Here is a 24,477-nt window from a genome sequence, read left to right as displayed (position 1 = left end):
ACCTTACCGCGCGCGGTTGCTATGCTTATGTGAACCAGGAGGTGGTGCGAGAAGTGGTGATCTCGATCGAATTGCAACCAGGGTACGTAGCAATTGGAGTGGTCTCTACTCTAGTATGATATTTGGAAGACCTGAAGATACAGATTTCTCTTCATTCCTGTGATTTGTATGGTGCTAGCAGCTTTCGTTTGCGAGAACTTGAAGCAAGTACTTAAAATGTTGGAGATGTCAAAATATACTGTTAGGTTGAGACAAAACATAAAATGTCGGAGATGTACTTCCGGTGCAAACGCACGTACCCAATCAGGTTTTGCCCTCGACAGTAGCGCATAGCAGATAATCAAATCTTGTGGGTGCTTAATTAAGGAATTTGGATTTCTTAAAAGTTTCTTAAATCAAGATAAATCCGTAGCAAGTGTGATCGTCTTAAAAAATATAAATTTACTTCTACTTTGAACTTTTGACTTGTACATTCTTATTTTATTTTATTTTTTGTTAAATTATTTTTTGAACTTTTTTAAAATAACCATGCAATAAACCCATCTCCATATCCAATTGATTGTATACATAGTTGGTGGCCATAATTAGAGAGAGAGGGATACGATTGTAGAACAGAAGGAAGAGGATAGGGATTTTAGATTTGGAAGAAGAAGAAGTTCCAACAAAACAATTGATTGAAGACTTTTTTTTTTTTAGTTTTAATTTTTATTTGGTATTAAATTTGACTTAATTTTATTAAATAAGAATTAAGAATGTAGGGGCATGGTGTAGTGGTAAAGTACTCAGAGTTTCATATAAAGTATCGGGTTCGAATCAGTGCAGTGATTTAGAAAACAAAATTTTTATTAGAAGACATCATTTAGTTGGAAGGTAGTAGTAAGGTTAGAAGGTAAGTCTCATATGGACTGCACCGAATATCTAGTTCTGAATGTGTATAGACTGTGTCTGCATCTAAATTTATTTAGAAAGGTGCATCAGGGGGAAGATCACCCATCCTTGGAAGTTAGCAGTAAGGTTAGAAGGCAAGTGCCGCATGGACTGCACCGAATGTCTATATATTAATAATTGGATTGATTGAACATATTAATTTAATTTTTAATATGTATATATAGTTTGACCAATTTAAATGAAGGTAAATAATATATATATATGTATAGTTTGATTTTTAAAACATTGCTTTGAGGTCCATACTTGTCTTGGATTGACAAAACCATTCACCCCTTGAGAGTGACTAGCAACATAACATTACCAAATGAAAAGAAATATATACATATAATAATAGGTAACGAAAGCAACAACATATTAATTTCAAGAAAAAAGAACATATGATGAGACAAACAAGCAACAACATGGAGCAAGGATCGATGGTCTTTGTTTCCTTCCTAGTCATTATTGGTTATTAACGCCAGGAGAGAGAACAATACAATCAAGAAGAAGCAAGTTAATTTGATAGTAACAATTACCCACCGAACTAAACTAGAAGAAGCAAGTTAATTTGATGGTAACAATTACCCACTGAACTAAACCAGAGAATCAAACTAGAAATACATTAATGTTCCCCTTTGATACAACTACCTAGTAAACCATACTAGGTAGAATCAAACTATAGGAGGGGTACATCGAAGATTAATGTAGCTGATACACTTAGAATAGAAGCAGTTGCAGCAATTTCTATTTCTCCATTAATTATCGAAAGTAATCAACATATATGCAGCAAGAAGTCTTAACATTTAATACAAGGGAAGCAAAGATACCTTCTCCAACGTTGAACTGCAAAAGAAAGCTGCAAGTACTATTAATTATACAAATCACAGGAAAGAAGAGAAATTCATCCCAGGCACTCCAAATACCATGTTGGAGAGCACTCCAAGTGCTAGCTTGGTTACAAGTTCAGACACCATTTTTCCATTGCTCTCGCCTATTGCACCACCTCCTTGACCCTGGTTCACGTATGGATACGTAATTCCATGACTATGCTGGACTGCCCAGTGTGCTAGAGGTGGCGGCTGCGGCGGTGGTAGTGCTACTAGAACACACTCCAGATGAAGAGCAAAACCACAAGGGCCACAACCATAGCACCAACGAGTGCACGCGCCACCACACACGGCGCAGCGGCTGGAACCAAAGAAGGGTTCCTGCAGCCGCAAGGGGTGGAGCTGGTGCAGCGCGTGGCGGAGGTGCTGCGGCAGCTGGGTGCAAAGAGGGTGCACGTCAAAGTCGCAGTTCTTGCAACGATATAAAAGCCTAGCACCTCGCCGCCGCAGACATCTCAGAAGCGGTCCAAAAGGCAGGTCTCTTGTGGCTTTCGGACCACCAGATTCAGCGAATGAGTGTGCATAAACGAAGGGAGAATCGCCGGGCAGGTGCCGCAGTATTTGTGAAGATCGAAGTCGCAGGAATTGCAGCGATATCTGGCGCCATCTCCGAGGGTTTTGCAGCCATCACAGTGGTACTCAGTCTCGGCATGGAGCTCTATCAATGGATGCCCTTTATGGAGGAAGTGGTCTATGGTGGTTCTTGGCACCGGAGCCATCTGCAGCTTTGTGTTTCCCTGCAATGGAAGGCTCGAGATTAAGGGCATGAAAGTGAAGAGATTGGACGGGTTTATATTGAAACTAATTAATAGTTGGACTTCTTGTAATGGCGCACTACAAAACGACTTACATTCTTTCTAAACTAATTTTTTTGACACAAAATTGGCCTCAACATATATTATTTTTAACATAAAATAAAATTCAACTTTGCACCCCTAATAATTATTAAACTTCAATAAATGTATCTTAATTATTTTTAAACAATATATACTATTTTATTAGTTGTTATTAAATACATCGTGTTTTACAACAAATATTAATCAATAAAATTGTCTTGAAACTTAAAATAATATGGTTTTTATAAAAATAAGTTGCATTTATCGAAGTTTAACCATTATACTTTGTTTTTTGTCACTACAACTACTAATTAAACTTAAAAGGTTCAATCACTTTTTTATTTTTTTTGTTCAAATTTTATTAACAAAAGTTGATGTGAAATATATTAATATATAAATCTTAAAATTACTTGAAAGGCCAAGTGTCCAAAAAAACAAAATTAAGAAAGAAATTAAATCACTTGAAATGTTTCCTCAAATGTCACTTAACGAGGAGTTAAAAGGAAGTGAGCAACCAATAAGCTAACCAAAAGAGAACGATAGGGTCGGGGCATAACCAAGTGATAAAGGGGTAGGTTGAAAAGTTTGTCTGGAGATTTCTAGTATGAGTTCGATTTTTTGGGGAAACAAAATATTTTCTTTTGGGGGAGGACGTTAAGAGTGATATTAGTGGTGTTTAGACCTATCACTCTGATCATTTGGGCACATTTTTCGATTTATTTTTTCAATGTAGTTTTAGGGGTGAGGTAGCTGAGGACGTCAGTAATAAGGTGTAAAAATAAATAAATAAATAAATAGAATAGAATAGAATAGGGATTCCCGTAAACAAGTAACAGAGAAAAGCTTAAAAACCTTAAAATAAACAATCTGGGTTGAGCCACTTGTCATGGAGCCGAAGAGCAACCTCGTTACTTCCATTACTTATATATATATATATATAATATATTATATTCCGTTTTTAAATTGCCACTCACCATCTATGGGTGAATGATTTTTGTGAATCCCTAGACGGCCATGGACCTCAAAGGCAACCTTGGAATGGAGAAGTTTCTCGGTGGAGAGACAATAGGGCCACAGCCCCAGATGTTGACAAGTTACTGGCTCTCAAAACAAATATTTTTGTGCTTAATCGGTTCCCATTTCTTGACAATCTCAAATCATTGAGACAGCTGGTCCAGACCACTTTCAAGCATATATATTGCCCCTACATTATTTGGTTTCAATACCCCTTCTATATTTCCTTGTAAAGGTTTGATAGAGCAAACAAAAGGTTACAGTAGATTAACCATTTACTCAACAAATAAAAATGATGGAAATAAAATCTATGGGACTCTTTCCATTCCAATATCTTAAGCATTCACACAAACTAGTATTGTTATATGTCATTTTGATTGACAAAAGTAATTTAGAACTTGAAGGGGGTCAGCTTTCATAGCCGAGAACTTGAAGGGGGTCCGGCATACAACTTATTCTCTCAAATTTCACCATCCCACAGCTCGTCGAGGCTTTTGTAGGGGCTACAGCTCTCATGGATCGCAAAATCCCCACGAAGAAGCCTTTGCTGCCATACATATAGCAATACCTTCACTATTTGCGACCAATTCTTCCCCTGCAATATGCATCAGACTGCGCATATACATATATATAAATATATATATATATATATATACCTGGTGGATGCCAGAGAACTTGGAAAAGAGCTCTGAAGGGATGCTCCAATCAAATAGGCTGAGATTTTCCTTGATTCTTGACTCGTTTACACTCTTCGGAAGGACACTGTGACGGCTTTGAATCCCCCACCTTAGAGCCACCTGCGCCGGCGTCTTGTTTAACTTTCCGGCGATCTCAACCAGCACCGGTTCCTTCAAGATTTGGCCCTTCACCCACGACCCTGGAGATCCCAAAGGGGAGTACGCCTCCACGCCCGCCAAACGCATTTATCTTAGTAATTAACAAGAGGCGGTAGCAAGTGATCTGAATTTAAACGGAAAGTTTTACCGAGAGATGAACGCCGGTGGAGTTGCAGAGGTTTTGAAGGCCGGGTTGCTGCCAGACTGGGTGGCACTCCACCTGGTTGACGGCCGGCGGAATCTTCGCGTACAGCAGCAGGTCTTGGAGCTTCTTCGTGGAGAAGTTACTCACCCCAATGGCGCGAGCTTGGCCGGATGCGTACAAGCCCTCCATTGCAGCCCATGTTTCTTGGAGAGATAGGGGAGCCATGACCTCGGGAGCCCACCCTTTTGTCCCGGGATTCGTTCGGAATGGCCAGTGTATCTGAGTATTGGAACACCAATGGTTAGAACAATGATATGTGGTCCCGAAAATAACTGAGATTTATGAAACTTTTTAACTCAAGATTTCTAATTCGTCATCAAACTATTTGCTTCAGTTTACAAATGCAGCACAAATTGGTTGACGGATAAACTCAAACCCAGCAATGGCATTTGAATCAAACTATTAAAGTGATAGTCTCATCATTCAATGATCACTATTATTGATTTTCTGCACCAAATTACGAGCAACTTTTCTGTGGAAACATTAGAGACGCTTTAATTCTTGATGATGAAGAAATTGTACGATATATATCTACATATATATATATATATACAAGGTAGAGATCGATGTAGTCAAGTTGTAGATCTTCCAGGCTCTTGCTCAACGCCTTCGAGACGTCGCCCGGTGCATGGTCGCTGCACCTGGAGATGCATGATTTTGCAGTCAATATTCATTAATGAACAAACAACTGAACTGATGAGCTTTAAGCTAATTTAGGAATAATTTATAAGAAGATCATGATCTGTTCACTGAAACATATTAAGGAGCTAGCTCAACAGCTCTAATAATTAATAAGATTAATTAAGAAATAGGTACCATAGCTTTGATGTGATCCAAATCTCGTTGCGCTTCACCACCCCAGTGGAAAACAGCTCCTTCAAGGCCTCCCCTATCTGCAAACTTCCATGGTTATTTAACAAAAGCTCAAAATTATAACTCGAATTCTACGAGCATCATGAGCATATATAACTAAAACACATAATCACCTCTTTTTCATTTTCGTACACTGGCGCACAGTCAATATGCCTGTAACCAGCCTGCGCAATTCAAAACAAGACCCTAATCCTCGTTTCAGAAAGAATATATAATATTATATTGAATTAAATATGAAGAAATTACAAGATTTAATTTATTGAGATTAGGAGAAGACCTTGACAGCGGTGATGACGGCTTGGCCGACCACACCCGGAGGAGCTTTCCATGTTCCCAGGCCGACGGCCGGGATATTTGCTCCGGTGTTGAGATCAAAGTAGAGAGGCTCATCCTTAGTACCTTCTTCTTCCATATAATATAATTTCCGCCTAATTTCACCAACAGCTTAATTAATTAAACCAAATAAACAAGCTTCTGGCCCGAAAAATGTTATTGCCAGAAGATGATGAGCAAATTAAAATAATGGCCACTTTTCTCTGAGTCTGTTTGTATTCTGCAGCCAATTCAGGCTGAGAACCAGTAATGGTGACTGGTTCCTGTCCAAATGTTTTGTTCAAAATCCGTGTGACCGTGTCTTTTGTTGCTCAAGTTCATGTTGCACATTAGCATCATATGGATATTAATTGGAGATCTTAAATTAATTTCATTTGGAGTTAATTACGTTACATAAAATGTTAAGATATATTTAGTTATAAAATTAAAAAATATTTTCCCCAACCGAAATTTCTTGTAAAAATTACACTTTTTGAAAGTATAATTTTCATTACAAAAATAATATCAAAGGGCTGGTGAGGGTGAGCAAATCATATCAGCATATGCTTTCAAAATTACATGCAACAGGTATATTGATTGGGACACACGATGATTTACTATTAAGGTGGAGACTGGTTGTATCCTGATTATAAAATTCATAAGTTCATTGAGGTTAGAATTTATGATGTTATTAAGGAGCCCTTACAACTAGTAGCTAGCAAGTTTTTTTCAAGAGAAATAAGGGATCATGTGTGTAGAAATCCCCCTTTTTGAGTGAATAATCCCTTTCATCTTATTCCTTTGGGGATGTCACAAATATATATAATGGATCCTAAGAATTTTGCTAGATTTTAAAGATTAGATTCTTATTTTGTAGGACTAGATTACAACAACCTTAAATACAAACAAATTTAATAAAAAAAGAAAGATAAGATATAACAACAATATAAATCAAGATAAATCACAAAAGATAAATCAGTCGATAACAAGCTTAGTAACTCGGCAACTCGGTCCGCCATCAACTCGGCAGCTCGACCCTCTATTAGCTCGGCTTTCCATCAGCTCGGCAACTCGACCTCATCAACTCAGCAACTCAGCCTTCTATCAGCTCGGCCAACACTCCCCTTCAAACTGAGGAATAGATACAAGTCATTCCCAACTTGTCAATTAGTAACTCGAACCCTAGCCTTGTAACAGTTTTTGTGAAAATATCAGCTATTTGATTAGTAGTTGGAATGTAGGATAAGCTGATTCCTCCTTCTTCAATTTCCCTCTTTATAAAACTCTTGCCAATTCTTACATGTTTCATTCGGTTATATTGAACCGGATTCTTCACAATACTGATAGCATATTTGCTATCACTATAAACTTCTGTTGGTTGGGATAAGGATATCCCCAAGTCTTCCATCATCATTTCCAGCCAAATTACTTCACATATCTTGTAACATCCCGCCTCGCAGGCGTGTCATTATAAGAGTATTTTCGAGAATTTTTTTTTTTCAAGTTCATCATGTGCGGTGATTTTAAGAACAATCTTCACATACAGATACGAATCCCGAGAACCCCAGTCTTGCCCGTTTAACTAATAAGATCAATAATCTTAACAACTAAACGAGACATATTATAACACATCGGAATAGTTAACATTAAAATATCATGGCCTACCACGAGTCTCATACAAGATGTTCCCACATCGAAATGCATATTACAAAACCACCAAATGATACAACATTGTCATACAACTGTTCATATAAATACTGATATAAATACTAATGCCTCCAAAATACGCAATGGCTATCAAACTAAGCATCATTGGCCCTCGACTGGCCACATCCTCACTCTCGCAGTAGTCCCTGGCTGGAACGTTGAATATTCCAGAGGCATAACCCAGGTTAGATGATAAAACATTTAAGTGATGGCATGAAACAGTTTACATAATGTATGAAAGACATATGAGCATGGCATATACAGACAAAACGACATCCAACACATTTAACTTGAGAAATCTCCCTGACATACTCAACTTCCTGTGGAAAATCCATTCCATACACCATTGGGGTTGACCTTGCCGCGACATACTTAATCCCTCGAGTGCCCTACCGTGTCACCCGTTCACCTGGATTAACCTTGTCTCATTCTCAAGAAGACCCCATCCCGTCCCATACGGACCCAACAACAACACAAAAATCAACATCCCGATGATATGAAAATCACACGTCATGCACCGACTCTTTTATAAGTTAAAAATAGTTGATGCAATATACCACATGTTTAATATGCAAATGATGTCACAAGTACATAAGAGAAACGTCTTTGCAAAACAACCCAATCGTCTCCTATTCACTATTAAAACCTTAGAAATCAATATTTCTATAATTTCCTCAATTTTTCCTATTTTTTTCCCTATTTTTCAAACATTTCTCCCTCTCAAAAAATCATAATAAATACCAAACACTGATGAGTGCATAATTTCATATATTTATTTCCCTTACATATGGTCTCTTGGGTGAGCTTTATGCCTTATTGTGTTGATTTATACTTATTTTTATGGTTAAGGCAATTTTGGATAGGTTAGAATAAATTGGGCCTTTACTTACAAAATTTTAGCTTTTTAATATTTTGACGTTTCGGGCTTTTTGCAGATTTTTGAACATGTTAGAGTTCAAGAACATGAATTCGGTCTTCAGAGATTTTGTAGAGGACTTCTTGGGCTTTCCAGAATGGTATGATTTGTCCAAATCCGAATTCGTTTGGGCTTCCAAATATTGCTTCAAGTTAGGGCCGAAAAGCTGGGCCAAATCCTAATTGGATTAGAATTCTACACAAACATGGAATCTTTAAAAGGCCATAACTTGAGCTTCTTATGTCCAAATCGAGTGATTCAAAAGCCTAAATTCATCTAAACATTCTGAACTACAATTCTTAAGATGGTCTAAAGCCCAAAACTCTCGTTATCCAACCCAAAACGGGCTCACAATTTACGGGAGTCTAGGAGCCCTAATTCCTTGGCTGATTTGGATTCTTTGTTGGGGGATATTTAAAGTCTTGATCCAAGCTTGAGAGGGGGGACGTCCAGGAAGAAAAAGAGGCAGAGAAGCACATCCAAGAGGGGAAAGAAGCATCATTTTCATATTTTTCTCTTCTTTTTGTGTTCTTTCTCTCATTATGTGTGGCTAAACTTTGGTTTTTCGGTACAAGGATATTTTGAAGCCATAGTGAAGAACATTGTGAGATCTTTTTGAGTTTATTTGCAATCTGATTTTCTCTTGAATATTCATGTATCTTCTAATTTTAATGTTTATGATTGTGTTTTGATTGCATAGACGACCGCTATTCAATTCTTAATACATGATCTATTGCTAGCTTGAATATCAAATCCGTAATTGTTTGGTCTTTCTTGCATAAGCAGCAACTAGGGTTGATGATTATGGATAAGTTTTCGTTCAATTCCTAGGGAGTACATGTGTTGAATTAAATAAACCGAGCTTGTGTGTTTATTGTTCAGATTTGGTCTTGTTTCCACAAAGTTTAATGCTACTATTGAATTAAATTCTAGAGAGCTTGTTCTAGGGTTGTTTGAAGGTAAGGGTTAATTGAAGAGCTTGTTTTAATTAATTAAGAAGTATAGGAAACATTGAATGAACAAAACTTGTTGTTCTTTCTAAGGTCAAGTATTCAAGGAAAATTAGTGATTTTGGCATCAATGATCAGTGTTATAACCATTGGTGGATCAATCCCTTCTACCGGAAACGTTTCTATTAATTATTTTAATCTTTTTACATTCTAATTTGCCTTATTAAATTAGAATAATATCTTGTTTTTAATTGTTTAAATTTTAAAATTCAAAACCCCCCAATTGTTTCTTCTATTTATTTTAAGTTTTCAAAAGAATAGATCTAACTAATCCCTGTGGATACTACCTTGCTCATCACTATCACAATTTATATTTTTAAGAGCAAGAATTTATTATTTGTTGGATTCGACACCCATCAAACACCAAATTTTTTTCAAATATTTTTGCATAAACCCACCTAAAATAATTTTACAAAAATTATAGAATTAAATTCAAGGAAAACCTGGGCATCACGCACCCTCACGCTCTGGCGAGTGGGTGCAGCTGGAGTCCGCGTGTGCAGCCACGCACTTCGTCTTCTCCGGCCTTCTTCTCTGAGTTCGACGATCTACAATAGCCTCTGATGGTCAATCCAATTGTAAGGCCTTGAAGCTCTTGAAGAGGTGACCTCGATGGCATCTTTAGGTGGTCGAAAAAGTCGCCGAAAGATGCCTTAAACGGCAGTTGCAGGTCTCGGTATGGCAACACCCATTTTTCTGATGAGCTTCACAAAACCCCACTAAACCTATACCAAAAGCCTCCAAACTTTCCAGAAAAGATCCTTATGATTCAAAGAACAAAAGCCTCTTATCCGTGAACCTCGATTCAAGCCAAAACGTGAGAAATTTCGCTCGATTTGGATTTTAAAGTCTTGGCCATCTACCCTTTTTATACCCAGTCTTGACGCAAATTTACCCCAGGTCTAGCTTGTTCTTATCCCCTTATCCCAAAATCTAGCTTCCAAGTTAATCAACTAGCCCTAAATCATGAGATTTGGCCTTCGAAAAGTTTGGCCAAATCGGCGGTCACTTCCGCCATTAAATCCAGTCGCATCAAGGCCATTTCGGGCCAATGGCTTCATCATCATCTGGAGCTACTCTAGCACCTCCCAGGTGACCTTCCTGACGCCTCTAGGTGGCTGGCCAACGACCACAAAGCGGCCGGTCGATTTCCCACTATGAAACTTTTATTTTTTTGCATTTTAGCCCCCAACAAACTTCCAATTGTATTTCTTCCCAATCCTTGATGCCCCTAAACTTCTCGTTGATTCCTTGACTGCCCACAAGTTCTAAAATTCTCATTTCCCTCAAGAATTTTTGAAAAATTCTTCGTTTCAACCTCCCTCGGATAATTTACAAAATCTGTACTTTTACCTTGATGCCCCTAATCACATGTTTTTGACTTCAAACCTTCGCGAAGCTCTTGGTTTTATCAAATATTGCTTATTTGGACAATTTTACCTTCATTGACTTGCTTGACATAGTCCCTCACGTTTTGGTTGCATTTTGAATATTACACATAGGCCCGAAACTATAGTAAATACCAATTTTGATCCCGTAATTTCTGAAAATACTCTTAATATTAAATACTGGGTATTATATGTCCCTTGAGCAGTAGCACAAAATTCAGTCTCGGCACTGTTCAAGCCACTACGTGTAATACCCCATGTTTGTATGAAGATGCCATGTAATTTCGATGAGTCTAGAATACCGAAAAATTGATTTGATAGCAGTTATAACTACCGAATCGACTGCAGGGAATGTCTCGGAGTGAAATTATCTAAGGAAAGTTATATGGTCTCAATGAGCGTATCGAGATAGAATTTATCGTATCGAAAGAAATCGGATCGGGAATAGTTTTCGGTACAGCTAAAATACAACTGTCATTTAGGCTGTAAAACCGAATCGTTATAGGAGACTCCCGAAAAATCAACAGAACCCTAGGGGGGCTCTGGTTTTGCGTAACGAGCAACCCTTCAGTGGTTTCGAGATGAAACGGTGGCCCAGTGAGGACATTAGGACGAAATCGTTTATATCGAGTAACTTTAAAGTTATTAATTTTGCGTGTCGGGTATTATAATGCAAATTAATTGAATGTTTGAGGACATAATTGCTATTAGGAAGTGCCCAAGTGATATTATGAGAAAATTAGAATTTAATTGTGTAATTTTTATATATTAATGTAATATATAATGTATATATATATAAATATATCAATGTAGGCGTATGTATGGCCATTCCCTGCATCTTTAACCCATCCCTCTGCCAAATCATGTATAGGAATTGAGTAATCTTCACGCCAGCAACATGGACAAGTAAAGTGGGGTTTTAATTGTGATGTGAAGTGTATATATATTTATATATGTACGTGGGCGTGCGTATGAGGCCATTTCACCCATTCTCTGCAATAAGCCATTCCCTACAAGACTTGGATAGGTTGGCACGCAATAGTTGATGGCTGCCAGTAGGAGTGTTCTTCACGCCAAAGAAAATGGGCAAGGCACAAGGGTGATGGTTAATCGGCTATAAATAGGAGAAGGATTAGAAGGAGCAGCCATCAAAAATGAAGAAGAAAGAAGCAGGGGCAGCCATGGTTGAGAGCTCCAGCAAGCTCGGCAAGCCAGTGAGCAAGGGCAGCCGCGGTGATGCTGGGGGTGTGCGACGGTGATCGGTGGGCTCGATGGAGGCCGAGGCAAGGGGCGACCGCTCGAGGGAAGCTGCAGGCGACCATAGCCACGAGCTTCGCGGCTGGACGCGAGGCAGGGAGTTACCACGATGGCAGCTCACGGCAGCGAGCACGATGCGGCCGGTGTCCCGACCGGCGGAAGCGCCAACAGGCAGCGAGGAAGGCGACGAACGCGGCTAGCGTGGGCAGCGGCAAGGCTGGCAGCTGCGGTGCTCTGTTCACGCGGGTGCTGTGCGAAGAAAGAAGAAGCAAAGGAAAAAGAGAATGAGGGGAAGAAGAAGAAGAAGAAAGAAAGAAAGAAAGAAGGAGTTGCAGGCGGGAGTAAGAGGAAGAAGAAGGTGGAGAAGAAGAGAAGAAATAAGAAAAAGGGGAAAAAGAAAAGAAAAGAAAGAAAAAGAAGAAAAATAGGAAAAGGTCTTGGAAAAATCCTAAAAAAATAGGATTTGGTGATTTATTATTATTCTGGAGATTTTGACAGGAAAAATCGTCCAGGCACGCGTTTCGAGATCAAGGCACGCATACCGAGGAAGTCAGAGATGCTAAGTTAAGGTGAGTAAAATTTCTTAGAAAATTTCAAAAATTCAAGAATATTATTTGATGAATTATCATAGTGAAATATTCGAGGAAATATTTTATAAATATTTAGTTTGGATTTATTAAGGAAAAATAAGAAGAAATAGAGAGAGAAAATTATAGAAAATGCCAGAAATTATGGGAAAATAAGTTTTAATGTTTATTTAAATAATTATGGTGATTAGGACGCTTTGAGGCTTAAGTTGAAGAGACTTGTGCAAATTTTGATGTTGACACGCAAATTGAGGCAAGACACGGATATCGAGGAAGCCCAATAAGCTTGAGAAGGTAAGTGGTACTCCCAAATTAAAGTTAGTTTTATGAAAAATGCTTGGTTTATGTTTCTCGAAAATGTTTTCATCATATTGACATGCCCTGATATGTATCCATCACGTAAACTGCATACATGACATGATTATGAAATACATGAATACACGTTAATTTCATTGATCACTCACATTTGGAGCCATAGGGAGTACGAACTGGCACCGCTACTTTACCAAGGGTGCACCCATACACCTCGGCTTCGAAAGAGGGGGCCGCAAAAATGGTAGGTAGCATGAGGGGTGCAGTTGACACCTACGATGGAAGACATTATATTCATGCACGGAATATGTTTTATGTACCTTTACTTAGATGATTCATCATCTAACTTGGGTTTTGCCCCTGGAATATTCAAACGTTCCAGATGGAGATCGTAGTAGATTCGAGGTTGAGGTTAAATGATGCATGAAGTGGCACTTAGCAGAGTGCATGAAGAATGAAATGTATGTTACGTAGCCCCTGTATTTAAGTCCTGCTACTTTAGACTCTGAACGTTTTGAAGAATGTTGAAGATATAAGAATTTATTTATGATTAATGTTAAGATATTAGGTTTCGATCTTTACTTCCGCATTTGATGTGTATAGTGATTCTCTCTCAAGAAAAAAATCATTGGAAGTTCTGGGATGAATTCGAGGTATGATGTGGTTTAGAATTAAGTTTGAAAAAAAAAATTGTCCCAGAATTGTCCCAATTTATAACGCGCCCGGAAAAGCGGGGCGTTACAGTTGGTATCAGAGTTTAAGATTATTGGAAGCCCTAAGTGACTCGAATGTAGCTAATATCGGAGTTAAACCCTATTTGGAGATTCGAAGATTGTCGATTAAATGCTTAGAGGTTATTGGATTAAGTGTTTTGTTGTGGAAGTGCATGTCTAGGTAAGTTCTGGCTAAGGAAAGATTTGGTATTTAAGTGTGTCTATTTGTGACACACCTCTCTTTCCTGGGAACTTACTTGGTGTACCATTCACGTATAAACACAATTGCAGTATATGATTACTATTCTCGATGAATAGTAAAAGCCTGATAGAAGCTAGTACAATGATCTAACTATTGAAGTTAGGAACCGATGATATGATTCGGGTGTAAGGCTGACTCGGTAACCATGATTATGGATCCGAGAGATTTAGAGACTGTTGATTTGAGGTCATTAGTCGAAATCATTGCGAGAAATGATAGGATAACTGTGGTTACTGTGGATGATCGAATCATAGATGATTAATCTGATGTGACATGGCTTAGCTAAAGAGTTAGGATCAAATGATAAATATTTACGAGGATCAATTAGTATCTCGGAAATGAGATGTAAAAATCAAGGATCCAACAGATTGGGTCAAGCAAGAGGCCGAAGATGGCCAAATGATGGCGTAAGAGTTGCGCATATTGATGAGGTGATGATGGTACAATCGTTGCGACTCGCATAGATGGGATAAGGAACCCTAGCAGCACTGGTTCGGTGTTCGCAGTGACAAATTTGGATTTAGGGGCCACCTGCAGATGGTTGATGGATGGCTTGCGATAAGGTATAGGAAGCCCGTCGATCAAAGCATCATAGCAGATTGCCTAGGAGACGATCAGATGCTGAAGATCTGGGATAGCCCAGTAGGGTCTGTACCTTGTATGTGTCTAAGTCCCAATGGTTTAGGAGCGACATGTACCACTAGCTGTGATTGATCAAGGCCAGAGAATTAATCTGAAATGAAATGGATTGAGTATAGACTAAGTGTCCTATTTAAAGAATTGTACTGGGGTTCACAGTCATCTTGGGAGTGGGTGACACGACGAACAGTGCGAAGCTTAAGGAGTAGAATACCTCGGTATCTAGTGAGATCATGAATGCTCATGCATCAATAGTCAGCGGGATCCAAAGATCGAAATGCGAGAGTCAGTGAATCCTCGGTAAATGAGATTTCGGGTAATACAACATGGCTAGTTCAAGGCCTTGACGATGAGTAGTAAAATAGCAATCTCGGTTCAACGTAGAGTTCGGGTATTGAAAAATGAAAGAGTTGCTTGATAGGTCGTATCGACCCTAAAGGAATGATAGGAAAGTCAAGTCAACGGAGATTGTAACCTGCGAAATCAGGTAAAGTTGTCAGTTGTCAACCCGACGAGGAGAACTCGAAAGCACCATGATGAATGGTGAATTGAGAGCAATCGTTGCAAAGTTCTTGGAAGATGATTAAAACCAGATATTGTGATCTGATTCGAGCTTTTGGAGATAAATCGGCTCGAGATTCTTGAAGAATTTCTTGAAAGAATTGATTGAGGATCTAAGGATTCGTGATGAAACTTTAGAGTTTCAGGAAGAAATCCTACAAGAATTGGAGTATCGTAGGTGACGAAAGTACCTGCTTACCCTAGCTAGCAATATAGTTACAGATTGTCGTCTTAAAGATTGTGAAAATCTTGGACGTGATTTAGAGAATCAAGTAATAACAGATGTGCCAGGATAACGAGTCATAGTAGGAAAAGCTGCAGGCCTAGATCGATTAGAAATCCGAGATTTTTGATTTTGGAAAATAGAACTCGTATGACTAAACGGTTAGTCTAGATAAACCTGATGGGCAAATCGAGAGATGTGTAGCTAAACGATCACTAAAGTGATGTAAGCAAGTTATAAAAATAAGGAGCCTGTCAATATGTGGTACGGGCACTTGTGGTCAATGAAAAGCCGTGAAAAAGTTGAGGAAGTAAGAGAAATGTCAGAATGTGCTCTCGGAAGATTTATCGAGATTATTTCTTAATTGCCAATAATAGCTTGAGGTTATTGGATGCTTGATTGAGGACGTAAATTATCAAAGATGTGATAATTAAGAGTTGATATCTTTATCTCAAATTTGATGAATTATTAAATAACTGCAAGAGGCTATGATGTTGATGCACAATCAAGGAGTAAAGTAGACCCTGGTAATATTAAGATTATGTGTGACGCTCTTCATTGTAATACTTGAGAGTAAAGGGTCCCAAGATTTTTGATTGGATAATAATGATGTCATAAATTGTGTGGACTAAGAGGCTAGAATAATACAAATAAGTTGATAGCACTATTGTCAAGACGATTAGACATTAGAGTCAGGGAGCAAGTCTAGAGATTGCGAGTTGGCAAGTAAACTTGTGTTACGGTTGACTGGAAGTCAAAAGAGCCGATGGTCAGATATGAGAAAAGTAATCAGATGATTTATTTATGGTAAAGTATGATTATAGTCAATTAGCATGAGATGGTGCCTTAAGGATCAAGCATGATTAAAGTTAGTTGACATGAAACGTTATTACTCGAGGATTAATTCAAACAAATTTGAGGATCAAATGATTAATCTGATGATATAAAATGTTATTTGAGGATCACTTTGAAAAGTGCAATGAGTTATTTAAGTTATGGATATATGGATGAATGGGTATTAGTTGGCGACTAAGTAACAAATGAGCAAGCAATGCAAGGATATTAATATTGCTAGCTAAATTTGGAAGACATTGTTTGATATCGGTTGATATTAAAAGTTAAATTACGGAAGGAAGCTTTGGAGACAGATAGAATCTATTAATAAAGATTTCTGGAGAAAATAATTACATAACATGATTCGAAGATGATTGTGGTCAATTAGCAGAAACTTAAGGTTATATCAGGTGATGAGTATCTACGAGAATGAGAAAACAATAGTTATAAGAAACCTCGAATATGTTAGCTTGGGTAAAGATCAAGCAATGATTAAGTTTGAGATGACCTAAGGTAAGGCATAGCTAGTTTCAAGGATATGTGATGATGTATACTTGTGATGTTTTTGGGTCCAAGGGTACATGAAATAGTTTGATGACATAAAAATATTTCCTTGAGATAAGAGTCAAGATGTATCAAGATCAGGGACTTTTGTGTTAAGTATGATTGATTGGCTCAAGATGAATGACGTTGTAGGAAATCGGAATTAGGGAAGTGCCGTGATTAAGGATATCGATTGGATGACCTAGTGAAAAGCAAATTGAAAATTTATGATGTGGATATGAGAGTTCCAGGCCCATTACGATGATATGTGTACCGACTTGGATAAGAGTTCAGGTTAAGATTTGTGGCCCAAGAACCAAGTTATGTAGTAGAAGGTATGCATGGTTAACAAGTGTATTTGTCTAGGGATTGATAAGTATGGTCGGCCCAAGAGTTCTAATTTTGAGATTTAGGACATGTGGCAAATTTCAAGGATGAAATTTTTGTAAGGAGGGGAGAATGTAATACCCCATGTTTGTATGAAGATGCCTCGTAATTTCGATGAGTTTAGAATACCGAAAAATTGATTTGATAGCAGTTATAAGTACCGAATCGACTACAGGGAATGTCTCGGAGTGAAATTATCTAAGGAAAGTTATATGGTCTCGATGAGCGTATCGAGATAGAATTTATTGTATCGAAAGAAATCGGATCGAGAAGAGTTTTCGATACAGCTAAAATACAACTGTCATTTAGGCTGTAAAACCGAATCGTTGTAGGAGACTCCCGAAAAATCAACAGAACCCTAGGGTGGCTCCGGTTTTGCATAACGAGCAACCCTTCAGTGGTTTCGAGATGAAACGGTGGTCCAGTGAGGACATTAGGACGAAATCGTTTATATCGAGTAACTTTAAAGTTATTAATTTTGCGTTTCGGGTATTATAATGCAAATTAATTAAATGTTTGAGGACATAATTGCTATTAGGAAGTGCCCAAGTGATATTATGAGAAAATTAGAATTTAATTGTGTAATTTTTATATATTAATGTAATATATAATGTATATATATATAAATATATAAATGTAGGCGTATGTATGGTCATTCCCTGCATCTTTAACCCATTCCTCTGCCAAATCATGTATAGGAATTGAGTAAATCATGTATAGGAATTGAGTAATCTTCACGCCAGCAACATGGACAAGTAAAGTGGGGTTTTAATTGTGATGTAAAGTGTATATATATTTATATATGTACGTGGGCATGCGTATGAGGCCATTTCACCTATTCTCTGCAATAAGCCATGCCCTGCTAGACTTGGATAGGTTGGCACGCAATAGTTGATGGTTGCCAGTAGGAGTGTTCTTCACGCCAAAGAAAATGGGCAAGGCACGAGGGTGATGGTTAATCGGCTATAAATAGGAGAAGGATTAGAAGGAGCAGCCATCAAAAATGAAGAAGAAGGAAGCAGGGGCAGCCATGGTTGAGAGCTCCAGCAAGCTCGGCAAGCCAGTGAGCAGGGGCAGCCGCGGTGATGCTGGGGGTGTGCGACGGTGATCAATGGGCTCGATGGAGGCCGAGGCAAGGGGCGACTGCTCGAGGGAAGCTGGAGGCGGCCATAGTCGCGAGCTTCGCGGCTGGACACGAGGTAGGGAGCTGCCGTGATGGCAGCTCACGGCAGCGAGCGCGGTGCGGCCAGCGGAAGCGCCAGCAGGTAGCGAGGGAGGCGGCAGACGCAGCCAGCGTGGGCGGCGGCAAGGCTGGCAGCCGCGATGCTCTGTTCACGCGGGTGCTGTACGAAGAAAGAAGAAGCAGAGGAAAAAGAGAAGGAGGGGAAGAAGAAGAGAAGGAAGAAGAAGAAAAGAAAGGAAAAAAAAAAAAGAAAGAAAGAAGAAGGAGTTGTAGGCGGGAGCAGGAAGAAGAAGAAGGTGGAGAAGAAGAGAAGAAATAAGAAAAAAGGAAAAAGAAAAGAAAAGAAAGAAAAAGAAGAAAAATAGGAAAAGGTCTTGGAAAAATCCTAAAAAATAGGATTTGGTGATTTATTATTATTCCGGAGATTTTGGCAGAAAAAATCGTCCGACACGCGTTTTGAGATCAAGGCACGCATACTGAGGAAGTCAGAGATGCTAAGTTAAGGTGAGCAAAATTACCTAGAAAATTTCAAAAATTCAAGAATATTATTGATGAATTATCATAGTGAAATATTCGAGGAAATATTTTAAAAATATTTAGTTTGGATTTATTAAGGAAAAATAGGAAGAAATAAAGAGAAAAAATTATAGAAAATGCTAGAAATTATGGAAAATTAGGTTTTAATGTTTATTTAAATAATTATAGTGATTAGAACACTTTGAGGCGTAAGTTGAAGAGACTTGTGCAAATTTTTAGGTTGGCACGCAAATCGAGGTAAGGCACGGATATCGAGGAAGCCCGATAAGCTTGAGAAGGTAAGTGGTACTCCCCAATTAAAGATAGTTTTATGGAAAATGCTTGGTTTATGTTCCTCGAAAATGTTTTCATCATATTGACATGCCCTGATATGTATCCGTCACGTAGACTGCATACATGACATGACTATGAAATGCATGAATACACATTAATATCATTGATCACTTGCATTTGAGGATGTAGGGAGTACGAACTGGCACCGCTACTTTACCAAGGGTGCACCCATACACCTAGGCTTCGAAAGACCGGGCCGTAAAAATGATAGGTAGCATGAGGGGTGTAGTTGACACCTACGATGAAAGACATTGCATTCATGCACGAAATATGCTTTATGTACCCTTACTTAGATGATTCATCATCTAACTTGGATTTTGCCCTTGGAATATTCAAACGTTCCAGATGGAGATCGTAGCAAATTCAAGGTTGAGGTTAAATGATGCATGAAGTGGCACTTAGCAGAGTGCATGAAGAATGAAATGTATGTTGTGTAGCCCCTGTATTTAAGTCTTGCTACTTTAGACTCTGAACGTTTTGAGGAATGTTGAAGATATAAGAATTTATTTATGATTAATGTTAAGATATTAAGTTTCAATCTTTGCTTCCGCATTTGATGTGTATAGTGATTCTCTCTCGAGAAAAAAATGATTGGAAGTTCTGGGACGGATTCAAGGTATGATGTGGTTTAGAATTAAGTTTGAAAAGAAAAAAAAAATTGTCCCAGAATTGTCCCAATTTATAACGCGTCAGGGAAAGAAGGGCGTACACTACGGATTGCTTTTTGCTCCTCCAAGTAACCACATTACCCCATAACTTGGTGTAATAACCTGAAGTTGACCTGTTATCCTCACGTGAATAAGCCAAATTAGCATCCACAAAACATTCAATTCTTTTGTCATTAGTTTTCCCGAACATGAGCCATTTCTCAGTCGTTCCGTTGAGGTATCTTAGAACATGGAACATTGCATTCATATGTTTTTTGTAAGGGAATGCATGTATTGACTTATGACACTTACTGCATAGGCTATGTCTAGTCTTGTAAGTGATAAATAAATTAGTCTACCAACCAACCTTTGGTACCTTTCTTTTTCAACAAGAGTGTCTTCTTTTTCTTTGACATTCCAACCCTTTTCTAAAGGAGTACCAGCCGGTCTGCATGCTAACATCCTAGTTTCCTTTAACAAATCAAGTGTGTACTTCCTTTGAGAGATGAACAACCCTTATTTACTCCGAGCCACCTCCATTCCCAGGAAGTATCTCATCACTCGATCCTAGGTTTTTCACTTCAAATTTAGTTTTTAATTGCTTCTTCAAATTTTCAATTTCTTGTAAGTCATCACCTGTCATAATAATGTCATCAACATAAACAATCAATATGATATTTTTACCTTCTACTGTAGACTTTATAAACAGGGTATGGTCAGCTTGCCCTTGCTTATATCCCAAGCGATTGAGAGTCATACTAAATTTCTTGAACCAAGCCTTTACAGACTGCTTTAATCCATATAGTGATTTCTTTAATTTGCACACATTTTCACTGCCAATTTCCTGTTCAAATCCTGGGGGTATTCTCATATATATCTCCTCATCCAAGTCACCATTCAAAAAAATATTTTTAATATCAAATTGAAGTGGAGGCCGATCAAGATTAACATCAAGAGAAATTAATACCCGAATTGAGTTGAGTTTGACCACAGGAGCAAAAGTCTCCTCATAGTCAATCCCATATGTTTGAGTAAATTATTGTGTAACCAATCTTGCCTTGTATCTTTCAACACTTTCATTTGCATTATGTTTTACTATGAAAACTCATCTATAAGAAACCACCCTTTTATTTGAAGGTAGTTTAACAATGTCCCATGTGTTATTTTTCACCAAGGCACTCATGTCCTCCATAGCTGCAACTTTCCATTTAGGATCACTCAGCCTTTTGAATATTTCTTGGCATGACAATGCTATCAACACTTGCAACAAATCCCTTGTACTGAGGGGATAACTTAGCGTAAGTCAAGTGATTAAACATAGGATACTTGACACAAGATCTTACCCCTTTCCTTAGAGCAATAGGCATAGCCCAATCCAAATTATCACTACTATTATATTCATTCTCAGTGTTATTTTCTGATAGACCAGCATCTGGAAGTGATGATTGGTTTTGTTGTCCCTTAGGATAGGCCTTTGAACCCTTAGAATACATTTGTAGGGGATTTTTAGTAGCTGAATATGGAGTTGGAAAATGAGGTTCGACTGTAGTTTCTAGCTGAGAGGATGGTTGAGAAGAATTGGATTAGGAGAAATAGAAGAAGAGCTTGAAGGATCTACCCTTGTGTTATCGAAACTTGAAGGCTTAAATTATCCCCTTTGAGAACATAAGGGCAGATGAGCATTAAGGGAAGGAAAGGAAATAAGAGTAGGATCCGGGAGGGAAGGAGATGCAGCAATTGAAACTGGTAAGGGGTAAAATGATTGTTCTTCATAGAATGTGACATCTGTGGAGACTAAGACTTGTCTTTTGAGAGGGTTATAGTATTTGTAAACCTTTTGGGAGGGGGAGTACCCAATAAAGATACATTTAAGGGCCTTGGGGGTCCTACTTTGTACAGTTAAGCTAATTATTGTGAATATACACAGTGTAGCTAAAAAAATTTGGAGAAAGAGAATGTAAATGGTTAACAGTTGGGTAGAGAAAACAAAGGACAGCAAGAGGGGTCTAAAATTTTAGGGTCTTTGAGGGAAATCTATTGATCAAATATGCAGTTGTAATGACTATTTCCCCCCAATAGAAATGTGGGACATGGGTGGTGAACATCATAGCGCGAGCCATTTCTAGAAGATGGCGATTTTTTCTTTTCTCCACACCATTTTGTTGTGGTGTGTATGGACACGTGCTTTGATATAGAATGCCATGTTCGGATAGATGATTGGTAAGGTCATGAGAGAAATATTCTCAACCATTATCAGTATGAAGAATTTGAATAGAAGTTTGAAACATATTTAAGATGAGTTTGTGAAATTTCTTAAAAATGTTGCAAGTTTCAAATTTTTCCCTTATAAGGTACACCCAATATGCCCTAGAATGATCATCAATAAAGGTTATAAACCACTTAGAACAAGAGATATTAAGAGTTTTAGATGGTCCCCAAATATCACTATGAACTAAATGGAATGGTTTAGATGGCTTATAAGATTGAATTGGATGAGAAAAACGAGATTGTTTGGCAATGGTACACTATTCACATGAGAAAGTTTGATTTTTATTGATGAAAAAATGCGGATACAAAAATTGAAGATAAGGAAAACTTGGGTGACCTAAACGATTATGCCACAACAATATCTTGGCATCGTTGTGGCTGTCAAAATAGCCTTATTTGTAAAAGAAAAAAGCATATTCTCTGTCAAATAATAAAGCCCATCCTTAGCTTTAGCATTGCCAATCATCATCCCCGATACTTGGTCCTGAAATAAGCAATATTAAGGAAATAAGGTCACACAACAATTCATATCTTGAGTAATCTTATGGACTGACAATAAATTGCATCTTAAACCAGGAACATGTAAAACTGATTTAAGTTTTAAAACAAAAATACAAATTGTTCCATGTCCTTTGGTTGGAGAAGTGGTACCATCAGCCATTGAAATGTTTATAGAGTTGTCACACAGGGTGTATTCTGTCATTGAACATGTTGAACATGCCATATGGTCGGAAGCACCCGTATCTACTATCCATGTATTCTCAGAGAGTTTGCTAGAATTTAGAGAGTAATGGGGATTACCTTGTAAAACAGTAGCTGTCATAGGAGGACTTGGAGAGGATATACATTGATTCAACAGCTTATACAATGTCTGAATCTGCTCCTCTGATAGATTAAGGCTGGTATTGTTTCCTGCTTCCTTTGGTGCATCAACAATGTAGGTAGTCCTTCCACTCTTCTTTTTTCCTCTTGGTTTCCAATTAGCCAGTTTCCCATGAATTTTCCAACATGTTTCTTTGGTATGATCAAATGGCCTTTTACAGTGGTCACACCTCTACTTCTCCAGTCCTAGATTCCTTGATTGACTCTCTTCTTGTTTAAAACTTGTTAAAACAGAATTTTGGTGAGTTAAAGGGGACTCACCTTGCTGATTTAACATTACCTTTCTTCAGCTTTCCTCCCTCTGAACCTCAGAAAAAAACTTCTCGAAATGAAGGTAGAGGTTTTGTACCCAAGATTCTGCCTCTTACTTCATCCAAATCATGGTTAAGGCCATGTAGGAAATCAAACACCCGATTCTTCTCAATCATCTTACTATATTTTGTACTATCTGCAGAACATTTCCAATTAATGGTGTAAAATAGATCCATCTCATGCCAAAGTTCAACCAAAACATTAAAGTAATCAGTAACATTTAGATTACCTTATCGTGTGGTCCTAATGGCAGATCTGATCTCAAAGCATTGAGATGAGTTCTCCAAATTTGAGTATATGTATTGGACCGAATCCCGTATCTCCTTTGTAGTTTTATAGAATAGGTAAGTTCTTCCTATTCTAGGCTCCATCGAATTGACCAATTAGGCCATTATGGTGGAATTCTCGGCTTCTCAGGTACCATATGTGGTTGTTATGCTTAGTGGAGAAGAAGTAGAGCCTGTTAAGTAACCAGCCTTACCTTTTCCCTTGATAACCAACATAACTGACTGAAACCATTCTCTAGAGTTACTCCCATTCAACTTATGGTGAGTAATTTGTATAGGAAGATGATCAATTGTGTTGCTGCAAAAGATTTGTTACAGAACTCGAAGGTGGAACAGACAGATTGATCGGAGAACTTGTGGCAGAAGCCTCGGTTAGAGTGGGCTAGGTTGAGTATTCGCCATTGATGAAGCTGGGTACAAACGGAAGAAACAAATAAAACTGATTAGTGAAGCAAGGTGTGGAAGGAAAAATAGAATAGAGGCTGCTTTAGGATCGAAGAGCAAGCTTTGATACCATGTAGAAATCTTCCTTTTTGAGAGAATGATCCCCTTCGTTTTATTCCCTTGGGAATGCCACAAATATATATACAATGGATCCTAAGAATTCTCCTAAGAATTTTGCTAGATTTTAGAGATTAGATTCATATTTTGTAGGACTAGATTACAACCTTAAATACAAACAAATCTAATAAAAAAAAAGATAAGATATAACAACAATATAAATCAAGATAAATCACAGAGGATAAATCAGCCGATAATTAGCTTAGTAATTTTGCAACTCGGCCCGCCATTAGCTTAG

At 38.1% G+C, this 24,477-nt stretch overlaps 2 protein-coding genes across 2 annotated transcripts; both read right to left on the bottom strand.

Moving 5' to 3' along the window:
- Positions 1-1,503: 1,503 nt before the first annotated feature.
- On the bottom strand, positions 1,504-2,594 carry LOC127789130 (uncharacterized). The gene is given in 2 exon segments (XM_052317918.1): positions 1,504-2,242; positions 2,245-2,594. Coding segments are annotated over 2 exon segments (771 nt in total). The 5' UTR covers positions 2,582-2,594; the 3' UTR covers positions 1,504-1,808.
- A 1,530-nt stretch (positions 2,595-4,124) lies between these two features.
- Positions 4,125-5,990, bottom strand: LOC127789142 (NADPH-dependent aldo-keto reductase, chloroplastic-like). The gene is made up of 7 exons (XM_052317942.1): positions 5,856-5,990; positions 5,692-5,742; positions 5,522-5,598; positions 5,259-5,346; positions 4,649-4,924; positions 4,321-4,566; positions 4,125-4,211 (listed from the first exon to the last, which is right to left on the bottom strand). The coding sequence occupies exons 1-7, from the start codon at positions 5,988-5,990 to the stop codon at positions 4,125-4,127; spliced, it is 960 nt and encodes a 319-aa protein (XP_052173902.1).
- Positions 5,991-24,477: the final 18,487 nt, after the last annotated feature.

This window comes from Diospyros lotus, chromosome 13 (genome assembly GCF_014633365.1).
Source record: "Diospyros lotus cultivar Yz01 chromosome 13, ASM1463336v1, whole genome shotgun sequence".
Lineage (NCBI taxonomy): Eukaryota > Viridiplantae > Streptophyta > Magnoliopsida > Ericales > Ebenaceae > Diospyros > Diospyros lotus.
The sequence above is the reverse complement of the archived record's forward strand: the minus strand, read 5'-3'. Positions and strand labels throughout refer to the sequence as shown.